The following is an 18,060-nucleotide window of genomic DNA, read 5'->3' as shown; positions in this document are numbered from 1 at the left end:
GTTTCCCAGTAGTAAATACTAGGGGTGCGCCGATCCGATACTCAGTATCGGTATTGCTCCGATACTACCAATATTTGCCGGATCGGGTATCGCCAGACGAGACCATACAAATCCGATCCGATATTGTATTGATATTGTACTCTATTCCAAGTTTTCTGAAGCCATTACAGATTTAAATGGTTAAATTAATCTTCACCTAAGTGCTTCCCTCCGCTGCGGCTGTCAGTCATTCTCAGCACTCAAACAGCGCGTCGCGCTCGGGTAAAACAGTCAACACGATGAAACTCTCTCCAAGATGAGTCAATGTTCCTATTATTATACTGTAGATCTGTAGATAAAGGTCTATGGTTTGCATAAAAGGACTTTAACGTGCTGGAGTTTAACATGTTACTTTCAACCGGGTGTCTGTTAGATCACAACACAACTGATCAGTGAACACATGGAGTAGAGAGCGATATAATTGCTCTTCAGACGCACATTAACTGAAATTTAAAACAGTTGAAAAGCCTCAAACTAATGAATAAATAAAGAAATATATGTATATCTCACTTTTGTGTTTTGCACTTTTCAATGCGAAGCGCTGCGCGCCGTGACTCCATGTTGCTTCGAGCGCATCGTTCTGCGCACGAGATGCGCATAAGGTTTCGTGCCGCTCTAAATTGGAGCCTTTCATATTACAATGCTTTTGCGCAATAGCCGTTTATTGATAGCCTTAGTTGTTCTGTCCAATCTATCATATGTTGTTGCTTCATTAAAAAGTTGCGCATAAAATTTTAAAATAAATGTATTTTAATTATATATAGTATATACTTTGTCTGTATTGTTTTACAATGTAAGGAAACTAATGTTTAAGTCAAGCTTTGATGCCTTTAACTAAAGAATAATCAGTCTCTTCCCCACAGTGAGGCATACAGATACAGTTTATTAGGTAATTTGGCACTGTTTTTTTAAATTATTATTTTAGTATTGGATCGGCAAAGAGTATAGAACAAACAAGAGGTGAAAGTCCGTTGCAGTTTTGGTAACAATCGCTAGATGGCGCTGCTGTCGCGCTGACGCCATTTTGGACTGAACCAACGGGTTTACCGTTAATTAGCACAACTGTACAGCATAATGTCTGGAAATAATTGGAAACAAAGAAAACAGTGTTTTGCCATCAACTGCAACATCTAGCAGTGTACAACCAATCAACTAGCATTTCATAGATTCCGGTAAAGTAGAAAAGGTTTGTATTAACGTTGAAGTGCGCAGCGTACGTACATCACCATACGTAAATAGCGGCGGCAGGGGCGTCATGCAAGCCAAAATTCTGGGGGGGGCACAATCTGAGACGTTGCAATTGTTTTCTGACGGGTGATATGGATCATGTTAGGAGGGGTCAGAGGGTTTCTCCCCCTGAATTTTTTCAATTCTGGCTGCTAAACATACCATTTCAATGCAGTTTGGGAGGGACAGAAATACCTTAACGGAGCTAGCAGCAACCCTCCTCTATCTGAGGACTAAGTTAAAGTATCTATTTTGTAAGTTTATGCAAAAGACAGGTTGATGAAAGAACTGTAAGCTCAAATTCAAAAGCTTTTGAAGTCTACTTCATTAAAGCATGTTTACACACACACACTTACTGTACACTTAGGCCTACTACACATGATTTTAAAAACAGTACCATTGCAGTTTTTATGTTATGATTTTAAATTGGTATATGTGACCTAAGAACGATCTCACATTAAAGGTACATAAAGGTGCTGAGGTCTGACTTTGTGGTGCTCTGAAATTAAATTATTTTAATATTAATATGTGATGAAGGACTTTGAAAGAAGTTTGACAGATTTCAGTGCTGAATAAGGTTAACACTACCCCGTTTATTTGAAAATGCTTAATCAACCGTGAATAACAGTCTATGGGAGAAACATCAAGTCGATGCCTTGATAACGTTAGGTTGGATTTTGCAGTTAGCCTACAACAAATTTAACACCCTCGTTTCTATGAAACTGAAAACAATTGAACCAGCTGGAGACTTTGACACAATACAAAAGAGAACAGATGTTTCAAAACTGATCAGATAACGTTACTATGGCTTATTGGCTTTGTATGGCAGGCAGTAACGTTAGCCAACTAGTTTACGGTTAGACTAGGCTAGCTATCGATAACGTTACACTGACACAACTTAAGTTAATGCTCTGAATTCGCAGCTAATATCAAATCCAAACTTTTTGATCAAGTTAAAATTTTCAGGTCAACCACAAATACTCCCACTACCTTTTAATATCCAATTACCACTTCAAGACCATCTGTAAAACATTGCCAGCTCAACGTGCGAGTTATTTCTAGGCTCTGGTAATTATGGAGCATAATAGGAATAAAGTTGTGACAAAAAAATTATCAGGGAAGAAAAATCTGAGTGGGCACGTGCCCTCACTTTGAATGGGCATGATGCCACTGAGCGGCGGCATGGAGGTGTACAACAGTGAGTGCAGGGCAGTTGTGTGTGAGAAGGAAAAGTGCAAAAACACTCTTGTTTACATGGTGAAACTATTCAATAGAGTCAGAATCCATCATATATTACGGACCCAAAATCGACAACTCTCACAGCCCAAACAGAAGCGCAACAGAAAAGTTTTAAAGTTAAGTCATCTGTACATTAACTCTCTCTTTCTGTATCAAATGTGGCATGTTGTACAAAGTTTTTATCAGTCAAGATGAATTAAATTATAATAAAACTAAAGACTAAAACATATAACGTTAGAACAGCTAATATACTTACCATTGCCATTCTATTTGTAGTAACGTAAATGTGTGCACTTTACTCACACACAACAAATCAAACCTTGTGCAAGTTAATACAGGCAGAAATGATTTGTTCATTATTTCATGAGATTCAAATGTTGTTACTGGTGTTGTAAAATTGTGCTGTATGAAAACGGGAGTTATCCCGAAAAGTTATTGGGGTAAATAAATAAGTTAGCCTATTTGACAGCGTCATTCTCTATGACGAAATTGTTTAATTATAAACCGATCCATAAGCATTATTTTGTTGTACATTATTCAACACGCCGTTTTAGTGTAGGCTATAGAGATATTAAAAACTAGAAACTACTATTTAGCTCCATAAACCGCTTTTGAATTGGAACCGGTATCGTTCAATTCTATGACAGCTGTGTTGCGTTCAGTCCAAGATGGCGGAGCTGCTGCTCTGCGCATGCGCGCGTTTGCTGCAATGGAACGTTCTATTGGGTTTCGCCTCTTGGTACTTCTATAATCTTTGGGATCGGTATCGGCCAATACTGAGTCCCAGGTATCGGAGGGGAAAAGGCGGATCGTGCCACCCCTAGTAAATACAGTACTCAACATTTGAAGTGGATCAAAAAAGTTCATCAAAGTTGTTCCTCTGTATTTCACGATGCTGTGGATGATATAAGAACCGTGACATCAAATAATCAGAAGAGAACGTTTCATCATTTAAAACCTTTTAATTTGTTAAATAAAAAAAAAATTAACTCCCAATAGAAAAAAAAAAAAAAGGAAATGCTACTTGTTCACAATTCTCAACGTATTTTCTTTACAAATCAAACATGAATATGAGAAAGGAAAGGTTTCTCTGCAGGAGAAATATTTTACAAATTGATCATTTTTTCCTAAAAAAAGGTGTACAAAATAAAATACTAAAACTGTACATATATACATAAATTCAATAGTAAAATTGCATAATCAGCCACATTATTAAATCATTATTTTAAATATTCAGTAATAATCTTGTGCCGGTGTTGGTGAGCTCTGGGAAACACAGTCCTGTGCGACACCATCCACGACTAAAGCCCCTACAAACCTACAGATACACTAGATCCACTCCCTCCTGGAACACACACACACACACACACACTTATGAAATATAGATATGGATATATACGGCCCTGCTCAGACGAATAGAGTTATGAGTGAAACTGGGCGTTTCTCAGCTTCAGTGTCTCTGCAGGGAAGCATAAAACACTGCAAAGATTATTGATGTCGTCTTGTTTTTCTAAACATTTTTAAATCAAGATACATTTTCTGAAGATGCAAAAAGTCTTGTTTACTGAAAAATGTATCAAAATGAACTGAGTTTTTGCCAAATATCTGCCCCAGGGGTCAGAAAAATAGACGTTTTCTTTTTGAATCATGTTAAAATTTACTGGCAAATATTTTTTCTTTCTTTAAGCATGATTATTTCTGACATCAAGGAAATGTCATGTTTATTTGCATTTCACAATGCGTATAGTAAATGCTTCATTTTGATAAATGTTTCTCTCAATATATGAAATATTTATATATTTAATTTATATAATTTATTTAGCTTTTCCAGTATATGCATCTTGATCTGAGAATGTATTGGAAAACAAGATAAAATTCCCAAATAAGATTTTTTTTTTTTTTGCGGTGTGACAAAACTGCTGAATGCATTTGATGCTAAAAAGCAGTTCATGAGGTGCATGATGGGTAAAATGACATTTGTGATGCAATGATCCGTCGATTGGAAAGATTCCCAGAAACAAAGGGTTTTTCGGGCTCTGGAACACAAGCTTTTAAATTCAACAAATTTGTTGACGACGACAACAACAACATGGACTCGTGTGCATCTAAAGACTGATGGGAGTGAATGCTCGGGCAGAGCTGTCAATCACAATCATCAAAAAGAAGCAAAGAAACATTAAAAGTACTGGTAAACAAACAACCATTCCTAAACTGATGCATTCGTGCGACAATTTAACAATTGTCTCATTAGTAAAAGCCCTCTCATGGTAAATTAACATGTTCATGTAACAATGGTCAAGAACGGACGAACACAAACACGCGTGACGGAGGAGCGAGATCACGGGAGACGAGCGCTGTGATGGCGTTGCCGTGGCAACAGTGCTGGTGTTGGCGGTACCGTACGGTCGGATCTATCGGACCACGCGGCGTCTCTTCCCTCTGGTGGAGCGAGCCGGCCTCGACATCGGGATCTGCAACACGACACACAACTTCCGTTTAATACGTTCTTAGGGATGTCCATATGGCCTAATTCGATTCTTGTTTTTCCTTTCTCAAATATAAGACCTCTTGAAATGTAAAAAACATCTTAGATTAAGAAATGAACATTTAAAAACGTATTCAATTTAAGTTTTTAAATTTAGAAAAATCTTAAATTTAATAATTCTAAGGTCTCTTGGAATTTAAAAAACACTGAAATTTAAAGACACGATAAAATATAAAAACCACTAAATTTAAGAGGTTTTTACATATCAAGAGTTCTTAAATTTAAGTGTTTTTTTATATTTTATCATGTCTTTTAAATTTCAGTGGTTTTTATATTTTATCATGTCTTTTAAATTTAAGAACTCTTGAAATGTAAAAACCTCATAAATTTAAAGACATGATAAAATATAAAAACCTCTTAAATTAAGAAATCAACATTTAAAAACGTATTAAATTTAAGTTTTTTAAATTTCAAAAAATCTTAAATTTAATAATTCTAGGGTCTCTTGGAATTTAAAAACCACTCACATTTAAAGACACGATAAAATATAAAAACTACTTAAGTTTAAGAAATCTTGAAATATAAAAAACTTTTTAAATTTAAAGACCTCTTGAGCAATAAAAACTTACTTAAATTTAAAACTACAAGTTTAGGAATTCTTGAAATATAAAAACGTCTCAAATTTAAAGACATGATAAAATATAAAAACCTCTTAAATTTAAGAACACAACATTTTAAAACCTCTTAAATCTAAGAACAAACTCAACATTTTAATACCTCTTCAATTTAAAACCCCTTGAAATGTAAAAACCTCCTAAATTTAAGAATTCTAAGACCTCATGGAAAAAAAACCTAAGAAAAAGTCTCAAAAAAATACTTTTCTTATGCAATTGAAGACTTTTTATACCTTTACATTTGATACCAGCTGAATCTAATATTTAAGACTTAAGACAATGATTAATGCACATGTGCAATCAAACAGTGTAAGATGCTTGTGTGTGTGTGTGTGTGTGTGTGTGTCTCACCGTGGCGTTGGGCTCCTCGATGATGCTGTCGATGCCGCCCGGCAGGTCTGGACTCCTCTGCAGTCTGAAGAAGAGGAGAGAGTAAAACACAAAGCACTGCAAAACACACACACACACACACACACACACACACACACACACACACACACACACACACACACACACACACACACACACACACACACACACACACACACACACACACACACACACACACACACACACACACACACACACACAGCTCCAGATGCACTCACGTCTGTTTCCTCTTCCTTCTGCCTCCTGTGTGCATGTCTTCAGTCTGTCAAACAAAACCAGCCAATCAATATCAATCACTCCTATGAATAAAAAAAGGTATTGAAGCAGTCTGCAACATTACATAAAAATCTTATACTATTAGAATTGTTTCAGAAAACATTTCAGTTGTAGAAATAAAGCATAGTATAACAAGAAAAAACAACTAAAATTAGACTTATAGTTATAGCGGAGGATTTTCTTTTTCCGGGTGGGTAGCCTATACTATTGGTCCACCTAAGTGTCAATCATTCTGGTGATATGTTTACGTAAGGCCGTCGTACGTGCTCGTCCCTTCTGCGCATGCGCACTTTCAGGTGTATTATGTGTGATGAGTTACGGTTTCAGCCATTCCTTTGAAAATGGCTGAGGGTCGAAAGAGAAAAAATGTATACGAAGTGTATGATAAGAAGAGAAAGGCCGCAGAATATAGAAACAAGACCAGAGTGATTTTGGGTGAATATTTCACACGCTGGCGTGCGCTAAAAGCACGGGTTGTGCTTCCCACTGATGCCGCAGTCACGAAGATTCTACTAGACAGGTAAAGTTTGGTAAAAGTCACTGCTAGTAAAAGTTAATGTAAGCTATGATTAGCGATGCTAGCCCTGGCACAAGTCATGTACCGCGTAGACACGGTAAACATCTCAATTAGTCTAAAGTAGCCTTATGACCAAATGGTAAATGGTATCACGTTGAAATATTCTAAAACCTTGTGTGTTCATTTTCGATAATTACAATGTGTTCACCATAGTATTTATTACACAAATGCAACAAGCTACTTCTCCATTGCATATCATGTCTTGAGTCCTCGGTCACTCGACACGTTTAATAGGCGCATGTGCATTTTTTAAAAAATTGGAGAGGGTCTTCTCTAAAATTCGGAAAGATCCTCCGCTATACCTTTAAAGTTAAATAAAATAAGTTTAATTTGAAAAATTACTTTAACTGAAACTAAATTAAAGCGAAAAAAAATCTAAAAATGACGAGAACACAAAATTACTGAAACAAAATTAAAGCGAAAAAAGTGGAAAAAAAGCACACCAAATTACTGAAAAAAATTAAACGTGAAAAAAAGAAGAAAAATGAAGGAAAAAAAAATTACGGGAAAGAAATCTAAGCTAAAAAAAAAGCATAAAAAGATGACAAAAGCACTTAAAATTACTGAAATTAAATTAAAGCTAAAAAACATGAAAAAACACTTTAAATAAATCAGAAAAACAACAAAATTACTGAAATAAAATTAAAGCAAAAAAAATTGGAAAAACATTTTTTTTTTACAAAACACGTAAAATTACTGAAAAACTAAAATTTTAAAAAAGTGACATTTTTATAATAGTATAGTATTCAACGAAATTCATAGTATAACACGAAAAACAAACAAACAAAATTTTGACGAAAATGAAAAAAAAAATTTGTTTAATTTGAAAAATTATTTTAACTGAAATTAAATTAAAGCTAAAAAATGTAAAAAAATTTTTTTTAAAAAAGCATAAAAAATAAACAATTATGGAAAAAAATCTAAGCAAAAAAAAAAGCACTAAAAAATTGACAAAAACACTTAACAAAATGACTGAAATTAAAGCTAAAAAAGTAAAAAAACTTATCTAAAAAATGACAAAATCACATTAAATGACAAACAAACCAAAATTAAAAAAAATAAAAAATATGAATAAACATTATAATAGTACATAAATAACAAAACCAGGCTCACCCTCACTTGCTCCGCCTCTCTGCTGCTGATGTCATCGACGACCGGACTCGTTCTTCGTCCATCATCATCCTCCTCGTCTGGCTCCTCCTCCTCGTCACGGTCTCCTCCCGACCCGATCCCGTTGCTGTAACACACTTTGGAGCCGTCGGTCTTGGCCTCCTCCATGATGTCGGACAGAGCGTCGGCTCCCGATGGCCTGCAGGGCGGCGCCGGCGAGGGCTCCTCGCTGAGCTTCGGCGTGCCGCGGGCCGGAGACTGGGCCGAGTCCATGCCGAGGCGGGTCAGATCCGGGTTGTGGACCGAACAGGCCCGGCGGGGACTGAGGGACGGCGGGAGCTCCGGGTACGACAGCGGCGTGGAGTCCGAGTCGCGCTCGCTAACCTGCAGAAACGAGGTGTAGATGGTGTCCATGAAGGAACCGTACGGGTCGAACAGCCCAGAACCCGAACCCTCTCTCTGCGGACCGGGTGTGTGGAGCAAGGCATTCTGGGATATCTGAGCCGCCGGAAGCTCTTCTTGTGACGGAGGAGGCGTGTGATGGAGACTCGCTGGTTTCTCTCCCATGAGCGCCGGTGTCATCGTCAGCTGAGAGTGAGAGAGTACATCAATAAACAGTATATAATATAATGAATATAAGTTGAGCATTTACAAGACAAGGCAGAGAAATGACGGGAAAAGCATCAAGTGAATTATTCAACCGTTTTTAATGCACCTCATGATTGTGGGAATGCAGGATGAGAATTACTACTTTGAAGAAGTTCAATTGAGATTTTTTGTTGGTATATGTATGATATAATTATAAATAATGTAATAATATATAAACTACCGTTAAAAAAAATGTGGGGTTAGTAAGACTTTTATTCATCAAGGACACATTAAATTGATCAAAAGTGACAGTAAAGATTTTTTAAATAATGTTATAATATTTCATAACGTTAAAATGCTGGAAAAACCAGCAATGCAAGTTTGAGAGGAGCGACCCGACAAATCTCGCGAGAATCCCGAAATGATTTACGGCAACGACGTCACACACATCAACAACAACATATGAAGCACGAAGACACTTGCGCGCATTTCAGACGTGATACTCGAGTCGAAGATGGAAAAAGTAAAGAAAACGCGGTCGGAAGAGACTGGGAAAAGGAAAAGAGAATCTGACCGCGTGAGGAACCGGACAAGAGTCCCACTCGCTCGGGCTTTCACTCGTTGGCGCGAGCTAAACAGCAGCACTGGATGCAAGTCAAGTCAAGTCAAGTCACCTTTATTTATATAGCGCTTTTTACAATACAGATTGTATCAAAGCAGCTTCACAGTGATAACATGAAAATAATATAACAGAGTTTGTTTCTAAAAGAAAATTGAGTCAACGTCCACCTTAAGTAAGGCAGATCAATAATATTATTGATGCAACAGCGATGCTGACCTGCCGATCTTGTTGATGGACTAGAAAGTAAATATCTTATTTGTAAACTTGTTTGCGTTCTATATTGTATGTTGCTGCGCTTGCTTGTAGTGTGTCATTTTTTTACGATGCCGTTCATTCATCCATTGTTGATAATTAGACCAGTCCAATAATTCATCATGAGATTATCATGAGAACAGTTGTCAATATCTCACATAATTATCAGGACACAAATAAGCCTAGAGGTTGTAAAAAGTGTAAACGAGCACAATTTGCAAACTATTATGATAAATTGCAATAATCATGTCTAATGACATCACAACGGCGAATGTTATGAAATAATGTGACGTACATTTAACTTTATTGATGTCATCTGCCATTTTGTAATGTTTAATTACATTACAATCAAAAAACACAAATGAAATTATACAGTAGTCCTAGACTATAGGCTATTTACTTGTGATTTAGCAGCAATCATGTAAAAACTTTATAAGCCAGCAAACGCGGTAGGCTACTTTATTATTATAAAGTAGTCTAAAGGCCCGTTCACACAAAGCACGATAACTATAAAGATAACGATAAAGATAACTATATATGCGTCCACACCAACAACCGATTACGGTCTTTTTATTCTAAGCACGCGCGCGCCCGCGATGCGGTTTCAAAGTAGCGAAAATGGATGACCTGCTGCTGCTTTACGTTACAAAAAAATATCAAAACAAAAACAGGCGCTTTCGGGTACACGATATCCTTAAAAGACGAGAGGAGTTGGGAGAATCCGTCACTCTGATTAGAGAGCTGTCGTCTTTTGAAGACAAATTGTATTCATATTTTCGAATGAATCAACAACAGTTTCATTCATAAAAACGTACTACAATAGCTTTAATGATATTGACTGATTTTATAGATTACATTTTATTATAATTGTTGTTTGCAACAATGTCATTGAATATGTTTTTGCTGTTCTTATTGCCTTTACACGTCTTTGCCAGCAGATGTCCTCAGCCAGCATGCTATGTCCCGAGCGCATCTAAACAGTGAATCTAGCAAGTCTAGTGTAATCGATCTAATCTAACTGTGAATTTAGCTGACGAAGTCAATGATGGGATAAAAACATCGCCTAGTCAACAACACCTTTATGTATACAATGCCTTTTTCACTGCAACTTCAGCAATGTTGTCAAAACTAGCGCTGTAAGTTATAGCCTACCTGAGGTAATTTTGTTACACTATGCTAAACTGCATAATATCTAATCGTTAATACTTCTCACCATTTATTCCCAGGATACGACCGATTGCTTTCCATATATCCATCTTTTTTAACGTATCCTTGAAAAGGGGGTTTGACTTGTCAAACAGTGGAGGATTTTTTTGTACCTCGACGATTAACTTCTCTGCAATGTCATCTGCCATTTTAAATGCGCGAGACCTTTAAATTAGAATGGATTCTGATTGGCTGTCAGTGTTTTATCGTTTCGACAGCTGGAAAAAAATCGTTCTGAAAGTGATCCAAACGATATCGTTCCTCATATCTTTATCGTTATAGTTGTGGTGTGAACTCTGTAATTCTTTAATATGGAGAACGATTTTTAGAATTATATCTTTATCGTTATCTTTATAGTTATCGTGCTTGGTGTGAACAGGCCTTAACACTTGACATATAGTTATTATTATCCTTTTACCATCATCAGTAGTTCAGTAGACTATGCAGTAGCCTAATATTTGTATGAAATCGTGAAACATTACCTGGTCAATATCTTCCGAGTCTATCTGTGCCTGTTGCATGCCCGACGCTGCTATCCTACCGAACAGGTACCAGTGTGGGGGTGTTAGTATTCCACAGCGACTCTAGGGGTCGCTGTTTGACAAAAACAGAATTCCTGCATAGTGTGCCTTTAATTCATTGTCTTCAAAGACCTGACAGTTTGGGCTGTCAAATAAAAATTTAGTGATTTTGAATAGAAAAAAAGCACATTTGAATGCAAAAAAACCTCGTGCATTCGAATTTTTGTTGTGTCAAGAGTAGCGCGAGACATGATGATGACGTAACTGACACGCTGTGTTTTTGTTAGCTCCAGTTTACAGCGTTGCGTTGTTCAATTGAAAAATAGCGGGAAAAAAGGCTGCTGACGAAAACACTCTCAGCTGGAAATATTGTCAACAGAAAGCACTCGCCCAGATCATGCTGGTGTTTTTGGTAGTGGTCGACCGATATATCGCCACGGCCGATATATTGGCCGATATTTGGCTTTTTAAAAATATTGGCATCGGCCGATAAGTTTTTCTGATTGGCCGATGTGTTGGAAGCGGGACTTTTATTTTGACGGCGCTGCAGACTTTTATTTTGACGGGCGGCGCTGAGAAAAAAGGCACCTGAGAAGAGAACGGCAGCGCCTGATCACACAGCGCTCACTCACATTCTCCGGATCTCTGTCAGTCAGATCTAATACTTTGTTAGACAGAACCGGTGGCTACAGAACTGGTCAAAGAAAGTAACTGGTATCCGAAAGAGATTTGCTTTTATATTATTTGTAACCGAAAAGGCAAACAATCAGCTTAAAATACTTTCTCATTTACCGCCAACATTCAGCAAATGGGCATCTACATAATTTAAACAAATCTCTGAATATCTAATAAACATTTATTTTCACAAACCTTGCAGATTTAATCGAATCCAGCTGTGATATCTTGTGAAGTGTGCATTTGTAGACTGCATAAAAGTGTTCCTGCGAGTGACGGTCCGTGTGCAGTGAGTAAATGCGAACAGAAGATCAGCTTCACAGGAGACGCGATCGAAAAACTTTAAATCCTTCATTTTAAAATATGCTGTGCTATATCCAGTGGCCCACTGTGTCATATTCATGTCGTTTTCACTGTGTGCTGTATGTAAAATTAGCGTTACCTTGTCAAAAGTCAAAGTAAAAAAAAAGTCTTTATTTGAAAAAATATGATTATCAGTGATTACTGATTAATATATCAGATTACTGATATATATATATATATATATATATAAATATAGGCTTTATATCGGCCATCGGCCACCCTGCTCTCTAAGATATCAGCTTCGGCCATCAAAAAACCCATATCGGTCGACCACTAGTTTTTGGTGAACAATATGGAGTGAGTAGAAGTGAGTGTTTCTGAATGTCAGTTTGCTGTTGTGTGTTCATGTAGTTCATTAACATTACGCTATGTGTTGAAGTGTGTTTTCTCAGGTTACTGATGCACAAACACAGTTTTATGCACTACTGTAACCTAATTTTCCTTGCATGCACAATTAAGGAAATTATATTTTATTTAAAAACAATTATTTCAAAAGTTAATGCACTTTAAAAAGTGAATTTCATTTCAATAAAGGATGCGATGCTTGATTTGGTTTATATTTGCTTATTGCGCTCTTGTGTTCAAATGTAGATACAGAATTGCCTTTAGAATTCGAATATAATTCAAATTTTGCCAATATTAAAAAACGAAATTTGAATTGAGCTTTTCAGACATTTTGACAGCCCTAGTTTACAGCTGCTTCAACAGACGAACCTCTGTGAGAGAAACTAGCAGTGTGTGTGTGTGTGTGTGTGTGTGTGTGTGTGTGTACCTGTAGGCAGGTGAGCGGGTTGAGGGGTGTGCGGTTCAGAGACGGGCAGTGTGTGTGTGTGTGTGTACCTGTAGGCAGGTGAGCGGGTTGAGGGGTGTGTTGCTCAGAGACTGGCAGTGTGTGTGTACCTGTAGGCAGGTGAGCGGGTTGAGGGGTGTGTGGTTCAGAGACGGGCAGTGTGTGTGTGTGTACCTGTAGGCAGGTGAGCGGGTTGAGGGGTGTGTGGTTCAGAGACAGGCAGTGTGTGTGTGTGTACCTGTAGGCAGGTGAGCGGGTTGAGGGGTGTGTGGTTCAGAGACAGGCAGTGTGTGTGTGTGTGTGTGTACCTGTAGGCAGGTGAGCGGGTTGAGGGGTGTGTGGTTCAGAGACGGGCAGTGTGTGTGTGTGTGTGTACCTGTAGGCAGGTGAGCGGGTTGAGGGGTGTGTGGTTCAGAGATGGGCAGTGTGTGTGTGTGTGTGTACCTGTAGGCAGGTGAGCGGGTTGAGGGGTGTGTGGTTCAGAGACAGGCAGTGTGTGTGTGTGTACCTGTAGGCAGGTGAGCGGGTTGAGGGGTGTGTGGTTCAGAGACGGGCAGTGTGTGTGTGTGTGTGTACCTGTAGGCAGGTGAGCGGGTTGAGGGGTGTGTGGTTCAGAGACGGGCAGTGTGTGTGTGTGTACCTGTAGGCAGGTGAGCGGGTTGAGGGGTGTGTGGTTCAGAGACAGGCAGTGTGTGTGTGTGTACCTGTAGGCAGGTGAGCAGGTTGAGGGGTGTGTGGTTCAGAGACGGGCAGTGTGTGTGTGTGTGTGTGTGTACCTGTAGGCAGGTGAGCGGGTTGAGGGGTGTGTGGTTCAGAGACAGGCAGTGTGTGTGTGTGTGTACCTGTAGGCAGGTGAGCGGGTTGAGGGGTGTGTGGTTCAGAGACGGGCAGTGTGTGTGTGTGTGTGTACCTGTAGGCAGGTGAGCGGGTTGAGGGGTGTGTGGTTCAGAGACGGGCAGTGTGTGTGTGTGTGTACCTGTAGGCAGGTGAGCGGGTTGAGGGGTGTGTGGTTCAGAGACGGGCAGTGTGTGTGTGTGTGTGTGTACCTGTAGGCAGGTGAGCGGGTTGAGGGGTGTGTGGTTCAGAGACGGGCAATGTGTGTGTGTGTGTGTGTGTGTACCTGTAGGCAGGTGAGCGGGTTGAGGGGTGTGTGGTTCAGAGACGGGCAATGTGTGTGTGTGTGTGTGCGTGTGTATGTGTGTGTGTACCTGTAGGCAGGTGAGCGGGTTGAGGGGTGTGTGGTTCAGAGACGGGCAGTGTGTGTGTGTGTGTGTGTACCTGTAGGCAGGTGAGCGGGTTGAGGGGTGTGTGGTTCAGAGACGGGCAGTGTGTGTGTGTGTGTGTGTGTGTGTATGTGTACCTGTAGGCAGGTGAGCGGGTTGAGGGGTGTGTGGTTCAGAGACGGGCAGTGTGTGTGTGTGTGTGTACCTGTAGGCAGGTGAGCGGGTTGAGGGGTGTGTGGTTCAGAGACGGGCAGTGTGTGTGTGTGTGTGTGTACCTGTAGGCAGGTGAGCGGGTTGAGGGGTGTGTGGTTCAGAGACGGGCAGTGTGTGTGTGTGTGTGTACCTGTAGGCAGGTGAGCGGGTTGAGGGGTGTGTGGTTCAGAGACGGGCAGTGTGTGTGTGTGTGTGTACCTGTAGGCAGGTGAGCGGGTTGAGGGGTGTGTGGTTCAGAGACGGGCAGTGTGTGTGTGTGTGTGTGTGTCTGTGTGTGTGTACCTGTAGGCAGGTGAGCGGGTTGAGGGGTGTGTTGCTCAGAGACTGGCAGTGTGTGTGTACCTGTAGGCAGGTGAGCGGGTTGAGGGGTGTGTGGTTCAGAGACAGGCAGTGTGTGTGTGTGTGTACCTGTAGGCAGGTGAGCGGGTTGAGGGGTGTGTGGTTCAGAGACGGGCAGTGTGTGTGTGTGTGTGTGTGTACCTGTAGGCAGGTGAGCGGGTTGAGGGGTGTGTGGTTCAGAGACGGGCAGTGTGTGTGTGTGTGTACCTGTAGGCAGGTGAGCGGGTTGAGGGGTGTGTGGTTCAGAGACGGGCAGTGTGTGTGTGTGTGTGTGTGTACCTGTAGGCAGGTGAGCGGGTTGAGGGGTGTGTGGTTCAGAGACGGGCAGTGTGTGTGTGTGTGTGTGTGTGTACCTGTAGGCAGGTGAGCGGGTTGAGGGGTGTGTGGTTCAGAGACGGGCAATGTGTGTGTGTGTGTGTGTGTGTGTGTACCTGTAGGCAGGTGAGCGGGTTGAGGGGTGTGTGGTTCAGAGACGGGCAATGTGTGTGTGTGTGTGTGTACCTGTAGGCAGGTGAGCGGGTTGAGGGGTGTGTGGTTCAGAGACGGGCAATGTGTGTGTGTGTGTGTGTGTGTGTACCTGTAGGCAGGTGAGCGGGTTGAGGGGTGTGTGGTTCAGAGACGGGCAATGTGTGTGTGTGTGTGTGTATGTGTGTGTGTACCTGTAGGCAGGTGAGCGGGTTGAGGGGTGTGTGGTTCAGAGACGGGCAGTGTGTGTGTGTGTGTGTGTACCTGTAGGCAGGTGAGCGGGTTGAGGGGTGTGTGGTTCAGAGACGGGCAGTGTGTGTGTGTGTGTGTGTGTGTGTATGTGTACCTGTAGGCAGGTGAGCGGGTTGAGGGGTGTGTGGTTCAGAGACGGGCAGTGTATGTGTGTGTGTGTACCTGTAGGCAGGTGAGCGGGTTGAGGGGTGTGTGGTTCAGAGACGGGCAGTGTGTGTGTGTGTGTGTACCTGTAGGCAGGTGAGCGGGTTGAGGGGTGTGTGGTTCAGAGACGGGCACTGTGTGTGTGTGTGTGTGTGTGTACCTGTAGGCAGGTGAGCGGGTTGAGGGGTGTGTGGTTCAGAGACGGGCAGTGTGTGTGTGTGTGTGTGTGTGTACCTGTAGGCAGGTGAGCGGGTTGAGGGGTGTGTGGTTCAGAGACGGGCAGTGTGTGTGTGTGTACCTGTAGGCAGGTGAGCGGGTTGAGGGGTGTGTGGTTCAGAGACGGGCAGTGTGTGTGTGTGTGTGTGTGTGTGTGTACCTGTAGGCAGGTGAGCGGGTTGAGGGGTGTGTGGTTCAGAGACGGGCAGTGTGTGTGTGTGTGTGTGTGTACCTGTAGGCAGGTGAGCGGGTTGAGGGGTGTGTGGTTCAGAGACGGGCAGTGTGTGTGTGTGTGTGTGTGTGTGTGTACCTGTAGGCAGGTGAGCCGGTTGAGGGGTGTGTGGTTCAGAGACGGGCAGTGTGTGTGTGTGTGTGTGTGTGTGTGTGTGTACCTGTAGGCAGGTGAGCGGGTTGAGGGGTGTGTGGTTCAGAGACGGGCAGTGTGTGTGTGTGTGTGTACCTGTAGGCAGGTGAGCGGGTTGAGGGGTGTGTGGTTCAGAGACGGGCAGTGTGTGTGTGTGTGTGTGTACCTGTAGGCAGGTGAGCGGGTTGAGGGGTGTGTGGTTCAGAGACGGGCAGTGTGTGTGTGTGTGTGTGTACCTGTAGGCAGGTGAGCGGGTTGAGGGGTGTGTGGTTCAGAGACGGGCAGTGTGTGTGTGTGTGTGTGTGTGTGTACCTGTAGGCAGGTGAGCGGGTTGAGGGGTGTGTGGTTCAGAGACGGGCAGTGTGTGTGTGTGTGTGTGTGTGTGTACCTGTAGGCAGGTGAGCGGGTTGAGGGGTGTGTGGTTCAGAGACGGGCCCTGTGGCAGCAACAGAGGTCCTGCTCCCAGTAAACTATGAAGACTGTTGATGTTTCCCAGAGCTGTGAGGTCGCCTGAGAGCAGAGACAAACACCATCATTAGCAGCTCAAACACACATGCATTCTGATTCTGTGAAGATTCGGTTAACATGTTTCTGGATTTAAAGGTTAAATTAAATGTTAGTAATCAAAAGCATGTTTAAATAATTTAAATCATGATACTTGTACGTTTTTAAAAAAAGTTGTAATTTTTTCCCCTCTCAAATTACGGTATATTTTTCCCTAAATTCCAATCATTTTTTTCTAAATTTTATTTTAATGGTTTAATACAATTTTAAAAAATAATAATCAACTGAATTCATAAAACTGCAACAACTTAATTTATATATTTTTTTTATAAATAATCTAAACAACAATAGGGCCCTTCATTCACACAGAGACACGCAAAACATGCAGATTTTATATTTAAATAGTCTTTTTGTACTTTAGTATTCTCAGAATCTAGTCTATATTGTCATGTGATCAAGTGTACAGCCCTACTTCTGACTTATTCATCCAAAATTTGCCAAATTCCATGTTATACATTAAATTCCATTTTTTTGACTGGATTCTGACCGTGTTTTCCGAGCCGCAGAAATTACAGGGCCCTATTTATAGACGGGAAAAAAATAAGATGTTTTGATGTTTTTCCCCTTTTTAGAGGAAATGCATGGTACATTAAATGAGGATTAAAAACTCAAAGAACAGCATGAAGAAAGCCTCATCATCATCATCATCAGTGAGAGAGTAACTTTTCTTAGGTAAGGCAATGAGATCCTCTAAATTTTGTTCTTCTAAAAACAGTTTTGCTCGTCAACATCAGATGTGGCAGAGCGCAGAGTCAGCAGTTATACCGAGATTATGTTGGAGAAACGTCACTGTTGTGGAGAAACTTTATTTAAGAAAAAACACAAGTCTGTTTCACTTTCCAGCTGTCAGTCTGAATTAGTTTCAAAATCTTTCAGAGCAGAGAGACAGCTTATAAAACATCAATGTCATGCAATCGGGCAGGACGAGAGAGTACAGCAAATATAAACTATAAACCTTCCATGTTCCCAAAACTGCAGCACAACAGTAAATCTGAGTATTGCGGACATTGAAGGAACAGCAGAGAATCAAACTAGAAGGAAACTAGCAATAGTTGCTTGTTTATAACACTGACTCCGTTACACACACTATTTTAGCTATTTTAATGGTTGATAAAATAATGCATATTATAATGAAAAAAATAAAATAATGTAATGATGGAAAATGCAGACATTAGGGGAAGCAAACACGATTGTCGATTAATGTCGATAATCTCAAAATGATCATATGTGGATTATATGGCTTTGA

General features: G+C 40.9%; 1 protein-coding gene across 2 annotated transcripts in view; it reads right to left on the bottom strand.

Moving 5' to 3' along the window:
* Window positions 1–4,393: 4,393 nt before the first annotated feature.
* The window catches only part of LOC143740640 (uncharacterized), a 32,751-nt gene continuing 19,084 nt past the window's right edge, over window positions 4,394–18,060 (bottom strand). For both annotated transcript variants that reach the window (XM_077232639.1, XM_077232640.1), the window contains exons 9-13: window positions 16,639–16,760; window positions 8,021–8,605; window positions 6,273–6,316; window positions 6,016–6,079; window positions 4,394–4,976 (exon numbers count right to left, since the gene is read on the bottom strand). In XM_077232639.1, the coding sequence (XP_077088754.1) occupies window positions 4,917–4,976; window positions 6,016–6,079; window positions 6,273–6,316; window positions 8,021–8,605; window positions 16,639–16,760 (875 nt within the window). In that variant the 3' untranslated portion in view covers window positions 4,394–4,916. The remainder of the gene's footprint in view (window positions 4,977–6,015; window positions 6,080–6,272; window positions 6,317–8,020; window positions 8,606–16,638; window positions 16,761–18,060) is intronic.

The sequence above is a fragment of the Siphateles boraxobius genome, unplaced genomic scaffold, assembly GCF_051911475.1.
Source record: "Siphateles boraxobius isolate OS27281-9 unplaced genomic scaffold, OSU_SipBor_1 179, whole genome shotgun sequence".
Taxonomy (NCBI): Eukaryota; Metazoa; Chordata; class Actinopteri; order Cypriniformes; family Leuciscidae; genus Siphateles; species Siphateles boraxobius.
This window is presented reverse-complemented; position numbering and strand designations above follow the sequence as displayed.